Consider the following 27,627-nt stretch of genomic DNA (forward strand, 5'->3'; position numbering starts at 1 on the left):
TTTTTATTTGACTTTTTATTCGCTTGATCATTTTCTCCAACCCAAAGACAAGAATACACAGCATAAATTGAAAATATCCCATTTAATAGTTTACAACTTCTCATCTTTAATCATCATTTCATCCTTTCAGTCTGACATTCACACTCACCTTGAAGCCATGGAACTGGGATTCAGTTCAACATGTCAAAACTTGACTGGAAATAGTGAAGCTCATGCCTCCACCCTCCCCCAACAAATCAGACACCATATTGTTTTACAGTCAGGACAGGCCGGGGGGGTTAACAAACAGATTTTGTCTTCAAAATACAATGGATGCATTAGTTTTTGATTCAACAGGGAAAGTGAACATGGGTGGCAATTCAGATGCTCGACCAAGCCCTTTACACACTGAATTCACCCTAACAAATTAAAAAGAACAAAAAAACAGAAATCAATTATCCAATTAATCCAAATGACGGCTGTGCACTTTCATCACTCTTAAAAACATTAACAGTATTGTGAGCACTATCTGAACAACTTCCTATTGTACATATTAGTACTGACCCATGAAGGTGGTGTGACAGATTTCATAATTTGAACTTTTCTTGCATTTCAAAAAGAGTTGCAGGTCAAGAGTAGAAATGACATTATTTACACTGGTTTTCACATGCAGCTCAGAAGCTGAAAGTTGAAATTGCAGCCAAAAATCATGTCCTATCTAGATAAAAGACATGTCGCACTTATATTCTCTCTGTCTCACACTCTCTCACACGCACGCACACACACACGCACACACTAATATCACCTCAAACGCTGATCACACCGCTGATAGGTATTTGTTTCCGTTTCTTTTCTTCCTCTTAAGTTACAGTGTCCAAAGCACTTATGTTGGGTTCATTTGTACATTTAAAACTGCATGAATTTACGCTATCACTGAAAGAACTGATCAGATGTGATTAACAAGGGTACATACTGGTTGAATAAGACAATACAAACAACACCAACAAAAACATTCAGGAATAGATGTATGAAACTCTTTCCCATCTAGTCAGCCTTCCATTTTGCACAGCTCCCCCTTGTGGTTATTAGCTTGTAGCACAGGCTTGCTGTTGGGGCTGGTATGAGCAGCAAAGCACTCCATAAACACAAAATCAAAAAAGGTCCCAACAGATCAAAAAAACAATCCATTGCCTTCCTGCCTCATATCCTGCCATGAGTAACTGCCATGTAATGTTGAATTTGAAACAGAGAGGGCTCAGAGCAATTTGACGTGTTACAGCCCCGCCTTTTGTATCGGTGACTACAAAGAGAAACTGAAAGGTGTGCCATGCAGAGGCGGATAACGTCAGCGATAAGCGACGAAAGAAAGCCAAAAGAAATCCCTGTACTGTTCAGACCCAGGGAAGGACACTGTTGCTCCAACATACATAGCTGGAACCACATAATAAAACTTCTATCAGCTCTATTCCAATTTAAACCTATTGACCACACTGGGAAAAATGAGTTAAAGGTTTAGAGGTTAAAAATCTCCTAGTGTGGCACTAGTTGGTTGTGACATGATGCTTTTAGGAAGGTGCTACATGGCAGACAAAAAGGTAACTAGGCAACCAGGAGAGCCGACACGCCAAAACCACAGGGCATCACTTCACCAATGAATTTGTAGGTTGAATAGATCAAGAATGCAGAAACGCTAAACCACACAAGGCCAGAAGAAAGTGGCAAGAAACCGGCTCCTTTTCGAAGGAGGGCGTGGATACATGAGGCGTTTGAGGGGAAGCAGACGAAGCTGCTGTGCAGCACTGTGCTTAGGTTTCTCAGTAGTACAGAACATCATTCAGACAACATCTGTTGAGATAGATCCAACCCTTATTTCAACATCTAAAAGGAACCCCGACAAGCAGCCTACCATCTTTGTAAAAGTAAAGATGACACATCCGATCATGAATGAAATAGGAAGAATGGTAAATCAAATGCAGCTCAATTGCATCCTTTTAAGGTTCTTTTTTGTACATATATGCATACAATTATACTTCCTAGCTAATCTTTTAAGTCTTCATGTGGGTTTTATTTAATTTGATCAGCTTTTGTTTGTTTTACAACTATATACAATGTACAGGCAGCAGATCATATATCTTTTACAATGAATGAGTGATGATACAGGGAAGTCTTTATAGACTGATGTTGACTAGATCCATTTAGACAATATACATTGTGAATAATTGGAATTTTTAGAAAATGGTATCTAAAAAAATGATGAAAGATAGTACAAGAGACAAAATTGTAAAAGCCCTCAATATGTACAGAAAAAAAGCCAATATAGCATTTGTCAACAACAGAAAAAAGTTAAACTGAAATAATTTTCTCCATATACACATATCATAGCTCAAAAATATTTCCAAAGCTAATAGTCTCTCTCTGATTTGGTCACAGAAGTTAGAAGACAGTGAAGCATAGTGAAAAGAAGTATACAGCCTGATTGAACATCTGAGGAGCTCAACACAGCATCGCAGGGCTGCCAAGCTTGTTAAGTAATGAGATGTACAAACTACCGTTAGTTTCTCTCATGCAGAGGCTCCCCTTGATTGCAATTCGTGACTAAAAAAAAGCTGTCAATCTACTGCAACTGAAAGTTAACAGAAAGAGAGAACATCGTGAGGTATTAAGGTTACTGACCCCGACAGCACGGTCAGAATTCTGATTTGGAGAAGACGATAGCCAAGAAATCATACGAACAGTCACCACAGAACGACCCGTCCCAGTACCTCACCAAGTGATTCAAACTCACACTTCAACGTTTGTTAACGGGGGGGGGGGGGTATAACATTGAAACCTTGTAGCCAGCCTATGATACGTTTACATCTATTAGCTGCCATAATCTTTGCGATTTGCTTTTTTTTTTAGGATTTATTGTGTAGCTATAATTTATGTTTTTGACATTGCTGTGGACAACCAGGTAGGCCAGTATTAGTGGGTGACTGATTATTAACTTATTATGATATAGAAGTGAAAAACTTATTATAAACGTATTAAATGAAGTGATATACCAATTCAAATCCATCAAGACCATTTCCCTCAGATTGAAAACACGATCAGCACACAAGCAGACTTACAAACGAAGCTCATACAGAACTCAATAGTTCAGGGGCTTTTATCTAGCCAAGTCAGAAAGGCACATCACTTTGATATCAGGCATAAATAATTAAGTCAAATTACTGCAGAAATAAAACATACTTTCACAAAAATAGTGCCGATAAGATGAACGTCCCCATCGAAGAAGATGAGAAAGAAGACTTGAGGGGGAAAAAAAAGCATTCAGTGCATGTAACTACATTCATAACAAGCTTCATTTACATGTATGTGCATGGTGACTTAAGTTCAACCAGGTTAAACAAATCTGAAATGTATCTAAATTGCAAGCTAGACTGTGAGGACACAGATGCAGGAAAAGTTTAAACGCAGATCTCCAACACAAATGCAATCAGCTAATCTTCAGATAAATTTCAGGCCTGGATTCTAATCCAGCCTAATGAATGAACCTCCTCACACTATGCAAAGCAATTAAACGTTGAATTTATTATACAGATCGAAAAACTAAAAGCTACAGATGAGATGATTTTAGGAGAGCTGTGTGGGAATATCTGAGCACATTCTGTGAAAACTAGCCACAGATGATCAAACTGGGCATCTTGGATGTGTTTATGCTCTTATTGTGACAAAACATATGTAGACTACTTCCTATAGAAACATAGGATAGAGAGGCCTACTAGCAGAACCAGAAATTCCCCTCCGAGCTTGAGTCGGGGCGCGATGTGATCCTATCAATGCTCAAACATGCTTTAAGCAAATTAATGTAATTCAAAATGAATACAACTCGGACAAGTTATATCACTCAGGATGTGTGGAGAGTCAAAAAACGAAAAGGGGTTTTCAAAGAAGTTAACGACTGCACTAAATAGACCTTTCAGAGCTTTTTCTGCTGCCATCATAGGACTGACGGTTCATATAAAATAATCTGAATGCAAAGCCAATCATAAATATTAATGGAGCAAAGTGTTTCAACTGCATTTAAGCTCAGTTATAAATTAAAATAAAACTATGCAGTGCTCATAATGGGCGACACTTTATCTCTACAGTGACTTGAGAGGTTAAGTGCGCCACAGTAAATGGTGTGCATATGTGCTTTAGTGGGTGGTAATGGTGCTGGGTGGAGGGTGTATGTGGAAAATAGTACTACTACACAAAAGACATCATGGAAACCAATTAAGAAAGAAAAGAGAAAGTTCATTGATTGATATGTTTTCCCAATTATTCTGGTGATGTCAATAGTCAATAGGGTCTTCGTAACATCTGTATTTTTCTCCTGTGTTAGATGCTCTGCTGCTTCCCATGCAACTCGAGGGCAGCGGACTGCAGTGACGTCACGGGGGGGGTCCGTTGGAAGAAAGGAGGGGGGGGGTGAAAGGAAAATCGTTTTCATAGTTCCCTTGATGGGGGGCTTTTGAGAGCGACAGCAGCAGCTCATCACTGCCAGGACTGAGGGGGGAAGTTATTAACCTCAGACAGATCTTGCACAGGCGAGCCTTTAAGGGTGTACGTCAGCTTGATCCTCATTCGTAGCTGTTGCTGAAATTTTGTGAGGATGATCATGTTTATAAAACGAGGAAATTCTTGAAAATCATTTGAGACTGCACAGGTCTTAAATGTATGCTGACTGTGCTTCAAAAGGACAAACAAACACAATTTGTGAAGGACAGACTCACCTTCTGTGGGTTGAGGACTCTGATGACCTGTGTGACAGTTCCCTGGTTGAGTGCTGGGACAACATTACTGCTAGGGGAGAGGAGCTGCAGCTGGAATGTCTGACAAACAGATTGGGGACACCATGTTAGATGAAAATTTGATGAAACCCATGGAGAAATGGGGTCATTATAGCAGCATAAAATAGGGTTGCTCACATTGATCATACTCTGACCACAACTGATGGAACTTCAGCTCATATGACTCAATTGTGCTTTTTAAATTTGTCGATCAGATAAAGTGATTGTAAAATAGGTAATGCTTTGTCTCAATTACACTTGTTATCTTCAGTGCATAAGTATGTTCACACTGAGAAGTATGGCAAAAGGCAGTGCCCTCTAAGTACGCGGATCTTGTACTCAAAATGGTCCAAACACTGAGCGTGGAGCGCTGGACACTTCTCACCCTAAACGGTTGCCATCTTTGCTACGTAGCGGAAGGGGAGGGGCCACCAACTAATTTCAAATTTGTGAAAATAAGCTACAGCAGTTGCGATTGAATCGACGAACACTGTATTATACAAATTAAAGCTATAGATGTTTTTTTCACTAAGTACCACTATACTGTAGTCAGATGGAAGCCATTATTGGCTTAATTTATCTGTCTGAATTGAATTACTGCCGATGCGGCGTGATGTCCGTGACTGACTATCACCAGCTGATCTACTGAGCTTCCGGTGAGTGGCGTCTGCGATTTGAAACAACACTACCCTGTCAAAATTGACGCACTACGCAAGTAAGTACATAGTGTGCAGAGGGTACTAAATGGAAGTGTACTAACGGAAGTATCTGACTTGAGACACAGTTTGTGTTTCCGTTGCTTGAACCATCATGGCCGCCAGAGCTCCCCAACAAACACGTATGTAGCTCATCTTTCTGTCAAACACAGACTCAGGATGGCGCCATTGGCAATGGTGGGACTTGTAATCCAGTGAGGCAACCTTATCTTTGGGCTGCCTGGTGAATAATGGAGGCCTGTAATAGCTTGCTAAAAGCTAACTAAGATATTCAAAGCTATTTACTTAAAAACATGTTTAAAGAGTGTTTTTAGTGTGTTTTATAATTTCAAGACAACATAATCTAATGTAAATTCTAGACTACAGAAACAACAGACCGTGGTGGCACTTAACATGCTACTCTCTTAGTTCTGGGCAGACTTGCAGTCAGCAACATTTCCCAATAAAATAGCATATTACTTTTAAAATCTATTATTGCATTTAGTATAGATAAATACTTAATTTTTGAGTAGTTGAGCCTAACTTTGAGAATAGCATGGGTAACAAACATGAGATGAAAGACGGTGGCTTTTACAGCATCTCTTATGCAGCAAAAAAAAAAATACAAAATGGATCAAGCGATTTGAATTGGTATTGGTCCCAAAAGTCATAGTATTCCTAAAATAAAATATATATAACATAACTAGTAAATGCTACTGTAGACAGTAGAAGATAGCATACCAAGGCATTGCAATTCTATTAATGATTAATTTCCTCTAGTACTAACTGGCTTAAATAATAGCTATGTTTTCAGGTTACAGATCCAAAATGTACATTCATCTAGGTTCTGCATACATTATGTACACATTAGTGGCATTGTACATTATTAAATCTGCAGGGCAAAACTGTATGGCATTCACATTGTAATACTACACAGGAAATTCATCAGTAATGAACACCATTATGCATCAGAACGTATTAAAATTCAGCCACTTAATATCACTGTCAGACGATGCCTGCTTACCTTTGGTACTGCAGCCTGAAAAACAAAATCTGTCATATCTGCCTCTGTTGAGTTGGAAGCATGGATGGTGATGACGGCGACGTTTGGATTGGGATTAGCTCTCTCAAATGTGAAGTCTATTTTCAGACCATTCTTGTTGTATGCCGTCATAGGAGGAATAGCTGTATGGAGATTTCAGAGGGACAGACCATCAAAGGATTTAGAGATATGTGTCATGGTAATCCAAGAAAAGAAATACACAATGACCAAGTAATTTAATACACAAGGACAATACCACAAATGACTGTATATTTGTAATCAGGTTAACTAAACTCTACAGCCAGGAGACAAATGCTGTCAGAAAAAATAAATGGTATCAACAAGGTCTGTCAGACGATGGATCACTCATTTTATCATCACTCAGCATTTCAATGTAAGCCTTCCCCTGTCCACTGTGGTACCACAAACACACTTTTAGCTTGATGCATATAAGGCTGCAGCCAGCAATTTGCAATGTCGATTAATCTGTAGTTTATTTTCTCGATTAATCGATTAGATATTTGGCTATAAAATGTCAGAAAATGGTGAAAATGTCAATCAGTGTTTTCTAAAGCCAAAGATGATGTCCTCAAATGTCTTGATTTGTCCACAACTCAAAGATACTCAGTTTACTGTCATAGAGGAGTAAAGAAACAAGAAAATATTCACATTTAAGAAGCTGGAATCAGAAAAATTTGACTTTTTTTCTTTCTTTAAAAAACATTCAAACCAATTAATTGATTATCAAATTAGTTGGCAATTAATTTAAGAGCTGACAACTAATCAATTTATTGATTAATTGTTGCAGTTCTAGATGCATATCAAAGTATGTTGTATACTGTATTCTGTAACACAACCGGTGGATTTTATTCCCTCTACACAGGCATAACTGACATTTTATCTAATTCATGCCGATACAGTTACTTCTGACAGGTTCTAGCAACCTGGAGCTCTGTGCTTAAAGTGCCAAGAAAGGAAAATTAAAAGCTGAAATATCTTTCACAAGGTCACACAGGATGTGTATCAATGCCACAAATGGCTGTATATTTGGGAGCGGATGATTGAGGGGAGAAACAGACTCTCACCTGCAGCTGCAATGTCATTAAACAGGGGCTGTGAGGAGAGGCCATCCAGGAGGAAAGAGGGTTGGGAAGTGGGCACAGAGGGAGCAGGAGCAGGGGTTGGGCCGCCTGGAAAGAAGGGACAACAACACAAGGGTCTCTGTTCACTTCTTTACACCAAAACCAGACAGTGTCAGCAGTACGTTACTGCTGAACAGGAGCAGGCACAGGTTGGACATCACAGTCACACTGGTGGCAAACACAAGTTTATACCAGGTCCTAGAGAGCTTTAAAGAGAGCATCCTACCACTTAGCGAGAGGTCACCCAGCAGATCAAGCAGCTCTCCTCCAGCTGAGGCAGGCTTGGTGGGCATCGTGGTCTGGATCACTGGCACCACGTCATTACCACCGAGCAGGTCTAACAAATCATTAGCCTGGGTAACAAAGACAACATGTCAACATGATAAAATACCTGCAATATCTATGAATATGCCATATTAAATAATAATATTACAAAAAATAAACAAGTATTCATTATCAATAGAATTAAATTCATTTTTTAAATGTCTTCTCAGCCATTTTTAAAAAGTCTATACTGGCAAAAAAAAAAAAACTTAATCAAGTCCACTTTTCTTTAGTTTAGCACAAAAATATTACAACTTATGGTGCGAAAAGGTATTCTGTTAACTGTTTATCTAGTAAAAGAATTGTATGGTCTTTAATTTCTTCATAATAAAGTAATTAAAACTGCCCTCACCTGGTTGGTTGGCTGGGTGAGAGGTGGTAGATGTTTTGATTCCACAACAGAGGGCTCCGTCTCCCCGTTTGTCTGTACAATCTCTGTGGGGCCATTAGTAGCGGTTTTCTCCATAATGGGCATTCGCTCCAGGAGAGCTGGCCTGAAGTCAGAGAACAAGCCGGGAATAAGGAGGGAGACAGAGGCAGCAACCAACTCAACTACTGGAAGGTAATCCTTATCTACTAACTACAATGTGGTTGTGATTATGTGATGGTAATTTCTAGTAGAGTGTAAAGCAGTTTCACCTCATGTGGTCGTATTTTTTGAACAGCGCATTGTACTCCACAGCTCTCTGCTGAAGCTCGACATCGATGCTGCTGCCATATATCGAAACCACCTTCTTGATTCGGCTGAAACAGAATTGAAAATGTAACGGGTTAGAAAATGGGAAAAATAGCATTGGTAATGGCTCGTGAACTTTATCACCGTAGCACCCAAATGTTTGCAAAGCTTCAAAATATAGGATGGGTGTAAAAATCCGTTACTCACTTAACACTGCTGAAGCGAGTAGACAGCTTCATGATGGCAGTAAGGGAGTAACCCCGGGTCACAGGCGTGGACATGTTGGACACCAGGAGGCCTTCCAGCACGTCCAGAACTTCATCCTCGGTCACCTTAATTCAAAAGGAAGAGAAGGAAAATACAACATCTGATGACCTCTCTCAGGTTTGAAGTTTGTGCATAATGTGGTCTTTAATTTGTGTGTGTGTGTTTATGTGTGTGAGGTGTTTGGCTGGGATTCTTCCAGGTGTACCTGGATGGGTTCCTCCTCCTCGCACTGTCCAGATACTAGCAGGTCCCCGTACTCTCCTATGCACCAGGACGCCACCTGCACTAGAGGTTGCTACAGAACACAAAGAAACACAAGTCCACTCAGGTGCACTCTTAAGCTAGTATGAATGTATGATGTCCCAAATCAAATCCGTGACCCAAACCAGAACTCCTCTGACCTGTGAGATGTCATCCAGCAGTGCTTTGTAAAGTCTCTGTACTGTGTAGGCATGCATCTCCACACTGTTGGTGATGAGCTGGATGAGGTTGGGAACAGAGTCGTCTCGCACATAGCTCCCTGCCTGTAAGGATGAGCAGAGATCTCCATGAGAAATGCAAATGAATCTCAGATATTCATTTATAAGTTTCCAGTAAAACTAAAGCAGCGTTGGCTGAGGAGGTTCATTACCAGATTTGATTGAATCATTAGAGATACTCAAGGTAATACTTATTATTATGCATGCTGAGAATAAATTTCAACCAACAATCAAAAGGCATTAGAGCCAACACTGGAGTGTTTTTGTAATATACGTACCGTTGTCAGGACTCTCATGATGGTGTCTATGTGCCATCTTTTCGAAGGGGCGTACCTGTAACATAATACATTGCTTAGTCCCAGCAAAGGACTGAAGAAGAATCATGAACATGATACGCTATCTAAACTCTATACAACCAGGAGACAAAAGCTGTCAGAAAAATAAATGGTATCAACATGGTCTGTCGGACGATGGATCACTCATTTTATCATCATTCAGCATTTCAATGTAAGTCATCACCTGTCCACTGTGGTACCACAAACACACTTTTAGCTTGATGCATATCAGAGTATGTTGTACACTGTATCCTGTACTACAACTAGGGATGTCATGAGAATAGAGACTTCGGTAACAAGTCGATGCCAAAAATTTTAAAAAAACGTGATGGTACTCGTTTTTCTACAGTACCGTAGGTACCTTCAGGGCCCGAGACGAACGGTGTCCCGTCAACCCGGGGATGACAAATATGTATGATATATTAGGACGCAGTTAGCGGCCGTTAAGCAGCACAGTTCTGACCCCTGCATGGAGCTAACAGCTATGGTTTTCTGGTATTGTGACATCCCTAATCACAACAGGTGGATTTTATTCTCCCTTAACAGGCATAACTGACGTCTACATGTATCTAATTCATGTAGATACAGTTACTTCTGAGAGGATCTAGCAACCTGGACCTCTGTGCTTAAAGTGCTAAGAAAGGAAAATGAAGAGCTGAAAATGTCTTTTACAACCTTGCACATGACAAGGTCACACAGGATGTGTATTAAATTATTACAAAGCAGCTGAGCTCAGGCGTAATGTGTAGTGAAGTCTGTGTGTCAGTGCCATACTTCTCTGCAGCTAGAAAGACTCCTGATGCACAGTCTGCTTTGAATTCCGGGTCACAGGAGTCCAGGAAGTAGAGCAGCTCTTTCATCATGCCTCTAATGTTGTTGCCGTTCACCAGGGCGAAGCTCAGTTCCATCGCACGTCTACACAACAATGAAAAGTAGACAAAGGTCAGAAACAACAAGGTTAAATAGTAAGAAACGTAAAAAATGTAGTCTAAGTAATGTGTGCACTTGTGAATCACCTCTTGATGGACACATCCAGGTCTTTTAAACAATCCACAATGGTGCTCCGATGCCTCTGCACTGCATTGTGGTCTGTCTGTACCGTCTTTAGTAGAGATGTCAATGCCACGTATCTGGAATGGCGAGTTTAATTAAAAGATATCATCAGGAATTAATAAAAACATTTTGGATGACTCAATACGTCCAAGGTCAAGCACTACAAGCAAATTAATTACCTTATATTTTTGTCATTGTTAAGGAGGAAGCGACCCAGTATGTTAATGGCCAAGACCTGTAAAATAAAATGCATTTAGGAAAGAAAACAAAATATGCCGATTCCATTTTTTACTTTAGATTAAATGAACTCACCCTCAGTCCACTTTCAGACTTGATGTCCATTATAGTCAGTACAGTCTCGTAGAGAATCGCATTGCCTACATTTTTACTCGTCTCTGTGTTCGTTGCAACCTGCAAGTACACACACCACACATTTGTCAAAATAACGCTCACTCTTAAGAAGCTTTTTTTTTCTTCAAAAACACTGATTACATTTAATTCTAACCTGTGCAAGAATGTCATTCATTGCTTCACTGGAGTCATCGTCACTCTTGCCTAAAATTCGCAGTAGTCTCAATATCCGCACCTAAGGAAAGAATGAAAGAAACAATCCAGTCATGTCAGTTGACGAGTGTGTTGTACTTTACTGACCCCTCCAGGTAAATTCTGCTTTCTTTTGCCCCACTCCTTGCTCGCTCATTTTGGTTCTTTTTCCACTGTAACAACTTGAGACCTTTGCACACCAAGTCTGTGTTCTTCATCCGAAATTATCAAATGTTTAAAAATAAATACAACCTCATGTTGTGTCAATCACGTTTACACACCGACTCTGAAACTTTCTGTAGCAGGCGACTGCAGAACTGCTTGGAGCTGGGGAAGGTAGGCAGTAGTGATTGTGCTCTGGGCAGCTAAACGGTAGCTTCTTGCTAATGTCATTCATTCATTAGCCCCGTTTTGGACTAGCGCTATCCGTTGCAACCACGTAATTCATTCAGTTTTATTAAAAACTGAAGAATAATAAAACCCATCGGACTCCGTGTGCAAGGTTTCTGTGGGTAACGTTTTGTATCGGATGACGAATTTAAAAAACACATGAAAAATACAGACTTGGTGTGCAAAGTTTTGCTGTCAGAAAAATAAATGGTATCAACATGGTCTGTCAGACGATGGATCACTCATTTTATCATCATTCAGCATTTCAATGTAAGTCATCCCCTGTCCACTGTGGTACCACAAACACTCTTTTAGCTTGATGCATATCAGAGTATGTTGTACACTGTATCCTGTACTACAACTAGGGATGTCATGAGAATAGAGACTTCGGTAACAAGTCGATGTCAAAATTCGGAAAACGTGATGGTACTCGTTTTTCTACAGTACCGTAGGTACCTTCAGGGCTCGAGACTAACGGTGTCCAGCCATCCCGGGGATGACAAATATGTATTATATATTAGGACGCAGTAAACTCACTATCGACGCGTCTAGGGGATGCAACCTTTTTTCCCTGACAGTGCTAAGTTGTGAACAATAAATCCACGTTGAAAACGGCAGGAGGAGAGCTAGTTAAAGTTCGCTGTTAGCAGCCGTGGATGTATAAAGAGAACTGGATACAACATTGGAGGCGGGCTCTCGTTCATTCCTATGAAAGTTGCTTGGTGGCACATGAAGCCAAAATGGCTCGACTGCCAAGTTACAAAGTACCCGGATCTTCCGGCGATATTCCATATCATTGGGCCCATAGAACAAGCGCAGTCACATTTCCTTTAACTCCGCCTCCCAGCCCTTGGTCCAGCTGCGGCCTGGGGCTCATTCACATGAACAGAGGAAGGGAAATTAACTCTGGATTCGGCTATTAGTGCATTTTATAATTTTCAGACTTGGTGTGCAAAGTTTTTTTTTGTCAGTAGGTGTGCCATTCAATAAATTGTAATTCTGACTGTCCACTCCGTTTAATGAAAATGTATCTACACCAAGACTAGGATCTTTTTATACACTTTTTATGATACGACAGTTTTAAATATTCCTTTCATTTCCTTTGATATTTCTGTCCTAATGAAGCAGAGTTGCTGCCATGTCACGAGTTCTGATCATTCTCGTGGTATGGCGAGTACAAGCATCAGGCCAAATCAAAATCTGCACTTCCAGTAGAGAGTACTACTTGCATTAAGAAAGAAGGAGATTTACCTGCAGGAAAGGGTCGCTTATGCCCGACACATCATGCTCAGGCGAGTATCCAGACATGATTAGGTTCTTCAGGATTCTCACCAACTGTGGAACCAGCTACAAAAAGACCAACAACAGAACAGAAAAGAAGAGGTGTCACAGTATTTTGTGTAGATCTCTCACATTCTAACATTTATGTAACATTGTTCTTCATTAACTTTTTAAGTTAATAATTTCTTATTGACAGTGGCAGCCAGCCAGACTCATATCAGGAGCAAAGGGGTTGGGTTTTTGCTTATTGAGGTTGAGTAATGTGGTTGAAAGTTAGGTGATTGAAGAGCCAAATCTTTGAGGTGGTGAAATCAAAACCTCGATCGTACAAAATATTAGGTTAGAACATTTGGCTTTGAGAGAAAAAGGAAATCTGCATACACATTTCTGTAACTTACTTCTGAACCTCGCTAAATCAACAGATGTATTTAAAACTAGAGTTTAATTTAATGCCAACAAAAAATTAAATTATATTAAGATAGGAAACATCTCGTCACAATAATTAATTTTCTAATCTACGTAATTTCGTTCTCTCAATGCCTTCTAAAACAGATTATCAAAATGTAACCTTAAAGAAACACTCCAACATTTTGAGAAACAGCTTGCTGTCGTATCCAGCCTTAAATTAGAAGCATCATTTTAATTTTTTTGCACCCAGAACAGAGATAAGTATCGGGTGTGTTTAGCCTAAATAACACAAAGACTGGCAGCAGAGAAACCTGCTAGCCCAGTTCTCGGAAATTCTTAGATGTAATGGTGACTATCTTACATATAAAGCATGTAAATGAAACAAGATTTGAGTTGTTAGAAGCCTACTTTCTTAATTTTTAGTTTTGTTTTGGCCTGCTTCCTGTCTTTCTGTTACGCCAGACTGAACACGTTTCAGACCAGACCACTTTACAGGATAAATAATAATAAATCTTCTCCTCTGCTGTGGGTTTGACGACAAACAAGCAACCCAAAATGCCAGAGTGGGGGCCTAAGACAGTTACTGATATGACAAATAAGCTACCTCTAACAGTGACACCAGGTGTTCCTAGTGACAACATCTGAGGCTATCATGTGATAACACACCCACCAAACTGCTTTTTTTGTGATCAAATGAGTTGCATATTAGGCAAAAATGACACTCAAAACAATAGTGAGAAATGTATCTGACAAATGGGCCATAAGATTATTTTATAATATTCAAAACACTGACATAGTAATGATCACTGTACAAGTTAAGGAAATTAAAATTATAAATTAAAACACAACATGACATTACTCATTACGAATTTGGATACGTGTGAAGTGAGTGTGAGGAGTGATTACTATTTACAGCATGCACCAGCTATGAGATCAGAATGTACTCTTACCTTCTCATTCTAACACAATGCAGGAATTGTAACAAAGACAAATGACAGAAAAAATATGAGGTAGATGTTAGGGAGGGGAAACTGGAAATCATTCACTTTCAGAGAGCTTAAAATAATGTTTAGATCATGAGCATGAGGGGTGGTGCTTCTTTACACCTAGAGGAGGAGAGGTACAGCAGCAGTTGAAATACAAGAGGAAAAGACAGTGGTAGGAGATAAAAGATTGAGACATACTTTGAATGTAGAGCAAACCTGAAATGCAATCCAAGCCTCAAAAGTTGAACATGTTTGTCTAAGCTTAGCTATACCAAAGCGAAATGTGTACGCAAAAGGAGAATGAAATGTGACGTGAGCTTAACACAAATGCGTAACTACTTTAATGTCCTTTGGGTAAGAGAATCTGTTAGTACCTTTCTGAAGTGGGCCAGCATGTCAGGACTTCTTTCACACATCTCAGTGAGGAGGACAACTGATGTATGGAGAACACCTGGGGGTATAGACCAAGTAAAGATTAAATTAATATGTTGCCAATTTGTTACTGGGCATTCAGACCTAAAAACGCAAGGGAATATGTTGCTGGGTGCCACTGCTTTAGGTTCAGAATCAGATGATACAATAAAACTAGAATTACCACTTTGTGGTTGAATACCTCCACCAAGCAGTCAAGTTCCAGTTAACATCCATGTCTGTCCAAAATGTCATCACTTCATAATTTTATCCTATTAGACATTTGTGTAAAATTGTCATAATTAACATATGAATTCTTGAGTTATGGCCAGAAGACGTGAAAAAATCCAATCTGTTCATCATTGATTCCAAGAGGACGTTTGTGCCAAATTTGAAGAAATTCCCGGGCGTTTCTGAGATATTGTGTTCACGAGGATGGACCGGACGAACGTACGGACAATACGAAAACATAATGCCTCCGGGAACGGCTACTGCCAACGCAGAGGCATAAAAACAATTCAGGAGAGCCAGTTTGAGTAATAGATCCATGAGTTTCATGGCCAAAACACTGCATAGGAGTGTGCGCTTGTATTCATTTGATTAGTCAATACAGTATGTTGCCGGATGATGTTGTAACAAAAGTTGGACCAGGTTCAACTTTTTTGCCGGAGCCCTACTAGGCTTGCCGCGGTAGTTGGTGTTACCGGTGTTAAACAGTGTTTATGAGTGTTTGTGTGGCATACACCGATTACATTACTTGCCACCCCCACCGTTGTTTTGCTTTTTTTTATAGAAATAAAACCTATTTAGTTCATTTTCGCGCATCAGCATCGGACAACGGATGCTACAGACTGAAAGTGTCTGTTTTGTCAGATTTCTCACACACACGGGACGTGAGCGAGTTGACAGACAACACGATGGCAGAGGAGTTGGTGTGAAAGCAAAAGGCAAAAGCATCCAATTTGGCAATATTTCAGATTTAAACCCAATGCTATAAGGGAACTATAACGTTAATGAGGCAATCGCCATGCGGAGGACGGAGCGGTCACAGCGCCATATGGAAATCTGCGGCCCAACAGCGAAAGTTTGACCAGAGAGGCCAAAGTAAGCGGTCTACACATATTGAGCGACATCTTTTTTTTGTAAAATGTCCAGTATAATCGTTAACACCAGTGTTACAAGTTTATTAACTGGTGGGAAAATGTCCTCACCTTGACATTCCTAAGCGCTACGCCTTGGCAACCATGTTGTGCCAATGTAGTAGTCTTATCAAAATGAATGGACATGCTCTGTTATTGCCACACAGTGCTTTTGTCGGTCTGAAAACAGACTTAATGACAAAAATATTCAAGCATTCGGCTTTCACAACATCTATGTACTGCATGTGCCAAAGGACAGACAAGAGGTAATCTGCCATGCTGCTGTTAAAATGTGATTTGCACATATTACAAAACATGTACTAATATGCAGACTTTGCTCTTGTAGCCCAAGTCAGATGTCAAAAATGATGTACTAGCATACATATGATTAACTGCAGGGAACATCAGGTGACAGCATCATAAATCTGTAAGATTATCACACAGGCTAATCATTTCCTTGTGACCTGATCTGAATGCTACAAGGTTGAAAACTCATCTTCTAGGTGACAGCAGAGGAAAGCACTGGTGGCGAGCTCTGAAGCCACACAACAGTCATACATATGTCATATCATAACATAATGTTTAAAATTCATAGTGACTTTTTGACTTTACCTTTTCTAAGTAATCAATTCTGTAATTAATTTTTACATGTAAGAGGACTTATTCACACCATCGAGTAGGTTGGGTGTTTGTATAAAAGTGAATGTATATTATTAATAAATATTTGACATGGTCTAGTTACGATATGCATGATCACAAATCAAACATTATTTTAATTATTCATTATCAGTTTGCATCTGAAAGTTCGCATTAGCAACTCCTGACAATGCTTGGTGCATATTTGTGTATCGTATGGCTATGTCACTCCATCCTCCATTTACTGTATACAATATTCCTTGGGACAGACAAAAAAAACAAAAACATGCATTTTCAAATAGTTTCATCTGAAGCAATCACTACTGCATTGCCACACAATGTCAAAGAAGATCAAGTTATTTCAGCACCGTTACAAAAAACCTTTTTCTCTGACATACTGTATCTCCCCTAAGTGGGGTACACATAAGCCCCGGCGTTCATGACAGACTCATTAATTCCACTCTCCTCTGCAAAGGACAACACAAAAAGGACTCGAGCTGGCCAGCTGTTCTGAGCAAAGCACTGTGAGTGGCAGGAAATAGGGCAAAATCTGCATTGGTATAGGACACGCACACTTCCCCACGAGCCAGCAACTGCATCCTGACTAACCGTTTACACTTACCGTGGTTTTTCTCGCTCAGCAGGTTTTTTGTGGCTGGAAGGAACATTTCCATAAGTTCTGGAACCTTCCTGATGACGTGAACTGCACACAACGCCGCCTGTCAACAAATATTTAACACACTTAATGAGGAAACGGCCCAACCTTTAACACAGTTTTTCACTTCCAAGTGTGACTGTTCAGCACACACGCCTACAATTTCATTCATGGATAGTCAACCACAGATTTGAAACCCTTCAAGTATCAGTGGTGGAATGTAACAAATTACTTTTACTCAAGTAGTGTACTTAAGCAAACATTCAAGGTACTTGTACTTTACTTGAGTATTTCCCTTATGCAACTTTATACTTCTACTCCACTACATTTCAGAGGCAAATATTGTACTTTTTAGTGCACTACATTTGTGTGACAGCTTTAGTTACTTTTCAGATAACAATTTTTCATCTCCTTCCTGTCCAGTGAAAACCATGTAACTCCAGGTGTGTTGATTTTGAATGTTTGAGATAAACTGCAGGATGAAGTGCTCCTTTAGCGGTTTGAGAAAATTCTCCTATTTCTTAAGTTAAATAAACAATTTAAAGGCCTCTTGGATCAGCTGAAAAATGCATCGTCACAAAGCTGACAACAGGACTGTTTTTCTGACACTATGAAAATTTGACTTTTTAGAGATGCGTGGTTCTCACAGGATAGCGACACAACAAACATATGACGATCTTATAGAATATGATGCATTGCTCTAGATTAAACTACCTAATAGTATATAAATGAGTTAAAACATCTACAGCAGTAAAATGCAACATACACATTTAATGCAGCACTAATACTAATCCAGAAACATCATAAATAATAGGGAAACACAGACAGGGAACATTTTACTGCACAATGAGTACTGTTTTGATACTTTAAGTAAATGTTCTAGATAATACTTCCATACTTTTACTTAAGTAAATTTTTGAATGCAGGATTTTTACTTGTAGTAGAGTACCTTCACAGTGTGGTATTAGTACTTTTACTTCAGTAAAGGCTCTGAATACGTCTTACACCACTGTCAAGTATTCATATAAACATGACAACAATGAGACTTACTTTTTTCCTCAAGTAGGAGTTGGATGTTTTGAGCAGCTTCTCTACCTCCCCAGCCAGATCACGACACATTTCTGAGGAACCCATGCAGCCCAAAGTGCACAAGGCCAGGCCCTGGACGTATTGTGTGCTGTGATTCAAGTCACTGTGTTGAGAGAAGAGAGTTGAATGAGCCAGGGAAACACAGAAATATAGATACAAGAAATATTTTGGATGACAGTTCTAGTAGCAGGTGAGGTAGATTTATTTTGGGGTTACAAATTCCCATCACCTCATGAATTTCATTGAGATCCAATTACTGTGCATTGCAAAAAAGCACCATCTTTAAAGCAAAATATTAAATATATCCACAGAGGATCTTGCCTCCACTTACTTTTTAATGCAGTTTGTCATTAGTAGGTGGACATCCTGCCTCTCGTCCAACAGCAGCATAGCTCCCAAATAACCTATTCGTTTGTCGGTGAACTTCTGGGACGCAATCAGCTTCAGGCACTCCAGCTGGAAAACAAGTCATCATGTCACAAAACTGTCCATCGAGGTAAGCTTTGTATCAATAATGTCACTTGAAATCCAAAAAGCTTTTTCTATTAATTTTGCCCGTCCCCAGTCATCCTCCCACCATCACCGAACATACCTGCCCAAAGTGTGCCGGGTAGCCCAACATGTGCATATAAAGTAGCTTTGCCACATTTCTGCAACGGTATGTATTGTCTTCCTCTCTAAAGGATGATCGGATAGCAGCACACTCTTTCTGGATCATCTCACGCTCCTCTGCCTGGGTCCGTGCTGTCCGGATAGTCCGGATCAGCTCCCGCAGTCTGATCGGAGCTGGCATTCTCTGAAAGACATTAAGTAAAGAAACAGATTAGTAAGTAAGTAAAACGTTATTTATATAGCAACTTTCTAAACAGAGGTTACAAAGTGCTTTACAAAAGCATCCTTAAAACACATTACCAAGAGCAACGCGCAAATATAAACAAACACAACGCACTTAAGAACACAAAAAACACACACACAGGTCAACCCTTGGACTTAAAGGAAATGTATTATATGAAAGCCGACCTAAAGAAGAGGGTTTTTAGATGTTTTTTGAAACAGTCGACAGAGTGTGGGGGGAAACGGTTTCAAAGTCTGGGTGCTAGGACAGAGAAAGGGCAGTCGCCTTTGGTTTTACGTTTGGCATGCTGTATAGCTCGGAGATGTAGGCAGGAGCTCGGCCGTGGAGTGCCTTATAAGTGATTAACATAGGAGTAATGTGAGATCTACGGCTAGTCCTAGTTAAGAGCCTAGCTAATGCATTGTGTACCAGCTGAAGACAGGCCACTTTGACTGAGGCAGGTGAAAAGGGCATTGCAAAAGTTGAGACGGGAAAAAAATTAATACGTTAACGAGACGTTTTAAATCAACAGCCGATAGTAATGGTCTGATTTTTGCAATGTTTGGCAGTCGGAAAGAACAGGATTGAACCAATTTATTAACGCAGTGTTCGAATTTCAATTGAGGATCAAATATAAGGCCAAGATTCCTGGAGTTGGGTTTGATATAGGGGGCAAGAGATTGGCACTCATTGCCTTAAGGTTGGCACTAGACGAGACCATAAGAAAAAAAGAAAAGCTACACTTCTAATGAAGAAAAGTTGAGGAAAAATTGAATGTGTCGCACTGCAGCGTCTTATACTGTTTCAATTATACACCTAAAATATTCCGACCTTGGTTCAAGAACATGTTATAGAAGACATTTTATTGCCGACCAGCTGTACTAAATGTTAATTTTACAGTTATAAAGTCACTGCAGTGCATGTAAACACATTCTCTGGTTTCAGGCCTTTACCAGATACCAGAGACCAAAGACCAACCCAACTCTTCAAACACCGTCGGCAAACAATATGATGAATATTTGGCATAAGGAGGCAAATAGATGACTATTGCTATACGAGCAGCATTTTTTTTTAACAGTATTAAAAGTGCAGCAGGAAAGGCGAGTGGCAGGTGAAATTACATTCCCTCGCGGAGAAGCTTCAGAGAGCACACAAGCTTTAAGCCACAGGAAGAGGTTTAAATATTTATAAGTACATGCTTAGTTGTGAGAATAAATTGTCTTGTGTTTATATACAGTATGTACCAACATATCCAAAAAAATTACCATTTACAAAAAAAAGGACCCTCTGCTTACTTCTTCAAAACAAGCAACATAGGCAGCAAGGTGACGGCATGAATCAAAGCTGTTTTTTAAAGTAATATCTAACTTACTCTTTAACGGAGCAGGGCTTTTTTTATCTATAAAAAGGGAGTGTATCTTTGATTTAAGTAGCCTACCATGTTTTAACAAACTAAAGCTGGTATGAATATCTCACAAAAACTAGAGCTGCAACGATTAATCAACTAGTTGTCAACTATTAAATTAATTGCCAATTATTTAGATAATCGGTTTGAGTAATTCTTTAAGAAACAAGTGAAAATTCACTGATATACTTTCTTGTTTCTTTACTCCTCTATGACAGTAAACTGAATATCTTTGAGTTGTGGGCAAAACAAAACATCTGAGGACGTCATCTTGGGCCGATCTTTCACCATCTTCTGATATTTTATCGACCAAACAACTAATCGATTAATCAAGAAAATAATCGACAGATTACTCGACAATGAAGATAATCATTAGTTGCAGCCCTAACGGAAACTAAGAGGCAGGATACGCCACACATGGAGAACAATGAGAAAGAACTTCATAAATTTGTGGTTTATATGATGAAAACTATATCTTTAAATTCCTCGTGACAAACAGGAGGAAGCTTTATTAAGGTCCTCTTTGGATTCATTGTACTACCTCTGTAGCGCTGTCTTTTGTTACCTTTGAATGAACATGCAGGTTCTCAACATTTCAATTCTAACCAAACTGGAGAGTTACTAATGGTGACCCCTCTACTTAGAAAGAGGAACATTTTGTCTCCCATCTCATGAAGCCTTTATCTGGTAGCATGCAGTACATAATTAAGCTGCTACAGCAACAGAAATGATGGTAATTACCTCCATTTTCTCCATCCAACTAGTGCTGAAGTGGACTTTTGGTAGACAGAAACATAAAAGGCATTTGGACAGAGCAGATACTCTAAAAACCCCTAAATAAATCTTGTGATGTGATAAACTAGTGAATAGGAACTATGACACACAGCTTTTTCATGAACAATATAATTCTGTTAAATGTGAGACTGCATTGATAAGTACTTTATAAACCCTTGGTTTTATTATCCAAGGTAGAGGATTTAAGTGATCACAAAACATGTCACAAAACATACATTTGTCCTAGAAATGCTATTGTTCTCAGCCATGAGACTTATGGAAATCTTACTAGGTCCTGAGCTGGCTAATAGCCAGAGAGCCTTTCATTGAAAATCAATTCCAGCTCCTGTTCCCACGTGACACCAACTCCGAAAATTGCCTCAGCATGTATAGATTAAGGTGACTGTGAAGAATGAGCTTTAAATTAACCTAACATCAACTTTAAATGTGTCTTAGTTTAAATACTTGGTTGCCCCTGACTCTTTTTATAACTCTATACTGTGTGGGTTGCAATATTTTATCGGTATGGAAGAAGAGGAAACTCACCATAGCTTTTCTTATCATTAATTATCGCTGCCGAGATCAAATGAAATTCTTTGAAATTATGCCAGTCGACTGAGGGAAATAAGGATCCAGACATAAAGGGAATGAGGGCATCCTTTGTTGCATAAGGTGGAGGTTTGTAGAGAATTCACTGTGATCAAAGAGGAGTGGGGAGGGTGGTCAGGCAAGGCCACGTTTTAATAAAGCCAGAGATCTACTGTCCGTCTTAACACCATTTAAATTACCTGAGCTGAATGGGCCTAGTGTTGGGCTCCATAAATCACGACTCCCTTTCTCTTGCTGTGCTTATAATCAAATGTGTACACATTAAAGAAGGCAAATCCAGCCTCTGCTGAGAGCTGATTAAATTACAGTTCCTCATTCTTGCAGTACAAAGGCACATTCTTCTACAATCAAGAAGACCAATCATATTTCTTGTTATCCATAATTGCCATTACTTTCAAGCGGTTACTAATTCTGGGAGTTGGAACAGTGTATTTAGTTTAAAAGACAAAACTTGAAAGGAGGGATTGTGCACATCGTAGGTGGATTAGAAAGACCACAAGATGGTGAGCTTATTCAACAGTTGGGCAGCAACAGCCTCTGGTTCACTCACCAAGGTCAGCTTTACTCAACCTAAAGACAAAAAGGGAACTGTTCTGCTGTATGGCCATATTACAGATTAAGGTGGTGTTGTTGACAAAATGGCTCAGTGTACCTGGGGATATCTGGATAAGTGTGACAATGACAAAAGATGCAGGTCCACGCCCTGCGCCAAAAGGTTGAAAGAAAAAAACAATACTGTGACAAAACAATAGTTTCGTAGGCATCTCATTTTAAGCAAGGTATTGCAGAATAATTACCCCTAAGACCTCTAAATTTCTTTCAACCATTAAGAACCTGACTAACTCTGTGGGTCATTTAGTCGGTCTGTGCAATATCATTAACACATCTTTCCTATACGGGCATACTTTGCATGTACTGTGAAATGTTCATAACAAGCTTTTACCCTCATGAGAGTTGGGGAGCCAACCCAGATTAGCTTTCAGAGCCTGACAACCAGCAACAAGCAAAAAGCATGCCACACCTCCCCTGTGCCACAGGGAGCAGTCTACCTGAAGTCTGAGACAGCATACTACAAGCATTAAAAGATAAAACATAGTTTTGCATTAGATCATTGAACACCATGAGGACTTTGTTAGAAAGTGAAAGCAAAGATTCAATCATCACTACTATCTTCTTTGTTGAAAGAGTTGAACTATACAAAAAGATCAACAGACAGATACAAGATGAAGAATATACAATCACCACTGGGGAGAAGCATTTTCCCTACTCAATTTGCCAAGCTGTTGTAACCTGCACTTTGTCTCTTTATTCTCTCTCTGTGCTCAGCTATGCACTCAGATGTTAGAAATGAGATACTATAAAAGCAGGCCACCACTCTATTCCTTCTTACATCACCAACTATAAGTGATCAGCTGTGCAGAGCAATAAATAATTGATAATACCACATACATGCACAACAAGGAAGAGCAAACATGCAAGACACATCCGACAGTCTGACACTATTACAACATTCAAATCCCACTTCAAAACTCATCCTATCCATTGTAGTGTACATCATTCTGTGTCCTTCCCTTCACATCGTTACTGTTTTATTCCCCTTCATACATGTCTGCCTAAATGTCTTTTATGTTTGCTCTGCTGGTGTTTAGGATAACAAATGTATTTGATAGTCCATATATGATGACCGGTGTTTCACATGTAAAAATATTTTTGGGTGGCCCACCCGAATAGAGTTGAACCCAACTTTATGGTTTTTCAAATTTTTGAATTCATCTTTTCTTCAGTACAGAAGGATTGATCGACAAGTCTGCCAGACTGTTACATCGATGTGCAAATAGTAGTTAGCTTGTGAATACAACACTATGCAAGTGTGCAAAACCTGGTGATCAGTGGAGACAGCTGAGAGCATTACTGAGCTTAATACTAACTAGCTGAACCAGTAGAGGCGCTGCAGTTACTCAACAGATATCAAACCAACAACCGAATGCAGCATCACAGAGTTCAAATGAAGAACTAGCTATGTGCCCCAGCCATCATTTCTCTACTTCAAAGCAGTAGTTGTGGCTTCAAAGATGTAGGCTCAGTTAACCTATACAAATAGGTATTTGTTTAGGTGTTACGTTGCAAACTAGCCAGCAGGCAAAGCTTGCAAAGCAACAAACACTAATGCTGAAAAACAACGACTAATGCGATCTCCTTCAGCACTTTCTAGATCATTGACTTTGTGGGTCTGAGGGAGTAAACAATAAATGAAAACTCTGTTAACAATCACCTTCTGTGCAAGTCAAATGTGTTATCCAGACAGTGGTGATGCTGACTAAACCATGATTGGCTATCTAGCAAACTGACAATATTGAAATGCAAAGTCAAAAAGATTAGAACTGCAAACAAATCAAATAATGTAAAGAACTCTACTGATGTTAAGATACTTCAGTCTTTTTGAGAACTACAGCTGACCAAAATGCTTCGAAGCTTTGACTGTTGCCATGGTAATTGGCCTCCAAATCAGTATTTGATTAGTTTGTGTTCTTTTGTTGTATATATTTAATAATAATGTATAAATCCCCAAATAACCCTTGAAATAAGGAATAGTCCCACAACATTATTAATATTCTGTATTAATTATTATGTGTTATTCTCAGACGGAAATTGCTGTTTGTTGTGTGTAGAGGTGCGTGTGTGTATATATAGTAGTCCGTCCCTGGCACTTAAACGAGGGAGATGGAGACAGACAGACAGAAGTGCTGCGACGCTTCGAATACCTTTGAATATTTCTCACCGAAGCTTCGAAGCCCAAAAAGTGGTATTCGGTACAGCCCTATTAAGAACCATCAGACAAACCCAGGAGCTAATTCAATTTACAGTGTATGAATTACTATTATGTATTCATATTATTTCTTTATATTAATCTTGTCTCTAGGTGGAGGCTTCAGATAAGCCCAGTGGGTTTTTTGCCTCTTCTTGCACTGTACATCATTTATTTATTTATTTTTTGTTATGTTGTATAGTCTTAAATTGTGCAAAACAAACAAACAAATATGAATGTGTTACTATATTGTCTGATTAATAACTGCCAACTCTACTGTAACCTACTGTATTTAAATCTCTACTTAATGCACCTGCTCAAGTAAGTGTTATGCCACAAAGTTAGTCACCACACCACTGTTGGCAGAGTTAAATGTTAATTTTTAATTAAGGTCACGGCTGTCTTGTTTCAAGCACAACCTTATGTAGTCCTCATGTTATTATGCTGAATTATTAAACATCAGGGGACAACTTTGTATTCTGTTGAATCCTGGATATTTCTTCACCATATGCAGGCTCTGAAATTAACCTTTTTCCTCACCTGCCCCTTTGGCAGGTCACTGAACATTTCTACCGGCCACTCAATTTCTTTTGTCTGCCACTTCCACTTCTGAAATCTAGGTAGAACGCTTTAAAATTGTAAACACTGTGTCAGTGGCACCCAGACCATAGAATTATGGAATATATCATGTAACCTTATAATATATAAGTAGTATAAATTCATATTTAATTTAGGCTTTAGAATTCCTCTTTAAAAATAATATTTCTTAATATAAGGAAAGAATATCTGCCATGGTGGCAGGTGACCTGAAGTTTGTACCTGCCACAGCCAACATTTACCCTTTATGTGGCAGGTGGCAGGTGCTAATTTCATTCCCTGAGCTTATATTAAGACAACTGTATCCTGTCAAACAGAGATTATTACCCAGGAGATAGCTGATATGTTGGAACATACTTCCACAGCTATCAAAAAGGGACGTGACCAACCAGAACAGGCAGCCACCCCAAACTGTACGTCACACTCATTTGATCACTTCCTACTTAACTTGACTTCCTTAACGTTTATCCACAAACTGTTTCTATTAAAAACTGCTCTTCCTCACATTACATATGTGCATTATTAATAAAACACATGTATCTTAATGTTTCCTTCTTAAAAACACGCTGTCAACACACCAAAGTAACACAAACTTATGAAACTACAGCAAAAAAAAGGAGTCCACGTCCTTAAACTCGCTCAGCTAGCCTCCTAAGTTAGCTTCCTGGATATGGAAATGTTGACTTCAATGTTTACAATTGTGAAATATTAGGAAAGTGACACCATTGCAAAGCTTTCACACAAATGTCAAAAGCAGTAATGTTACTTAGCTAACGCAAAACAGCAAATAAAGTCAGCTAGCAGCAGCTAACACCAGTATATCCAGAGAAAGGGCAACATATCAGGTGACACTCCAGCTGTAGCTTCACCTTCCCTCACATTAAGGTTAACATCAACAGCATTAGAGTATAGTGTCGAGCTGAACCGATAAGGCCATTACAGGCTTGGCCATGACACCTGGATCAGATCGCAGATTGATCAGGACATGATGCAGTTTAAGGCCTTTGGATTATCAAGCTAGCTGTGGCGTTAGCTACCTGACCACTCTCTCTTACCTCTAGTCTGAATACTATCTGGACTAAATGGTAAATAACTAGCAAGTTAGCTGGCTGGAGAGATGTAAAGTTGTCATTACGTGTTGTCACGGTGCTTAGTGTAGAAACCACAGCACGTAGAGTCTCTGTAGAGCTTCACATCCCTAGCCCAGCAGGGTGTTAGCATGCTAAGCTATGCTAACCGTGCTAGCTGAGTTAGCTGCTGACAGGCAGAACCCCGGTGCTCTGACTCCCTACTGCAGAGATACACACGAACCACTGAGCACTGCTCACACGTAGAGACACTTCTATACATATATAACGAGGTAGTATCTTTAAGGTATACTTACTAGCCGTAATGATGCCAGGAAAGGACTGGAATCGTCTCTATTAGCAATGGAGGGAGGAACACACTAGACATGCAAAATGGTGGCTTACTCCAGCCTCAGCACATCTACCGCAGGCGGAGGGTTACACTGACAGATCCACACAGCGGTTGGTTGTAGAGATGGGAATTTTGGCTCTTTTTAAAGAGCCGGCTCTTTCGGCTCCCAAACTCGGCTCTTCGTTTGACCACTTCTGCGATTTTATAATTCAGCCAAATTTAGCTTTAGCTGTTTTGCCCTATTAGTATTTGTGCACATATATCACTTAAATTATTCAATATAATTATACTAAACCTTATAATTACCATAAGTTTACATGCTGCTTTGTTTCCGACTGTCACTCATCTTATCTTGTCTGAAACCGAAACATTCTAAATGTGTCCCAGTTTATTTCCTGTTGCAGTGTATGTGAATGACATCAGCTGTCCAAGTAAACATGGACCCAAACTGTTGCCGAGCAACGCAATTCTGTTGTAATGCGCTAAAACGGAGCGTCTGAGACAGAGGGTAAATACAGGTATATTCAGGCAGACAGTACGAGGAAAATAATGTGTTTTTTTTTAACATAACAGCATGTAGACATGTTCTATTAGAAACACAAAATACAAGTATGAACCTGAAAATTAGCATAATATGGGACCTTTAAGTCTAAGGCTATTCCTAAATTAAAAAAAATCAGTGATTAAGGTTACATGATCCATATTTCTACTGTCTGTTACCGCTGACTCAGTGTTTACTAGGGGTGTAAGAAATATGGAGAATATGAAAAATATGGAGTATTGCAATATTATGTTTTGTGATACTGCATCAATTCTCAAAAACCCTGTATTGATT

General features: G+C 39.4%; 1 protein-coding gene across 3 annotated transcripts; it reads right to left on the reverse strand.

Annotated features, from left to right (window-relative positions):
- ap1g1 (adaptor related protein complex 1 subunit gamma 1) lies at positions 1–26,914 on the reverse strand. 3 transcript variants are annotated; one of them, XM_037756250.1, is made up of 24 exons: positions 26,758–26,914; positions 18,940–19,143; positions 18,679–18,803; positions 18,309–18,450; positions 17,226–17,322; positions 14,792–14,868; positions 14,382–14,390; positions 12,994–13,089; positions 11,315–11,395; positions 11,122–11,220; positions 10,989–11,044; positions 10,773–10,886; positions 10,531–10,671; positions 9,700–9,754; positions 9,344–9,466; positions 9,148–9,237; positions 8,883–9,007; positions 8,639–8,743; positions 8,352–8,493; positions 7,902–8,028; positions 7,619–7,723; positions 6,516–6,676; positions 4,740–4,838; positions 1–4,602 (listed from the first exon to the last, which is right to left on the reverse strand). In XM_037756250.1, the coding sequence occupies exons 2-24, from the start codon at positions 19,138–19,140 to the stop codon at positions 4,501–4,503; spliced, it is 2,472 nt and encodes an 823-aa protein (XP_037612178.1). In that variant the 5' UTR covers positions 19,141–19,143; positions 26,758–26,914; the 3' UTR covers positions 1–4,500. The 3 variants fall into 3 exon arrangements, with proteins under 3 accessions (XP_037612178.1, XP_037612185.1, XP_037612191.1); XM_037756257.1 differs by lacking the exon at positions 14,382–14,390; XM_037756263.1 differs by lacking the exons at positions 18,679–18,803; positions 18,940–19,143; positions 26,758–26,914 and having other exon boundaries at positions 18,305–18,447.
- Positions 26,915–27,627: the final 713 nt, after the last annotated feature.

Source organism: Sebastes umbrosus, chromosome 2 (assembly GCF_015220745.1).
Source record: "Sebastes umbrosus isolate fSebUmb1 chromosome 2, fSebUmb1.pri, whole genome shotgun sequence".
Lineage (NCBI taxonomy): Eukaryota > Metazoa > Chordata > Actinopteri > Perciformes > Sebastidae > Sebastes > Sebastes umbrosus.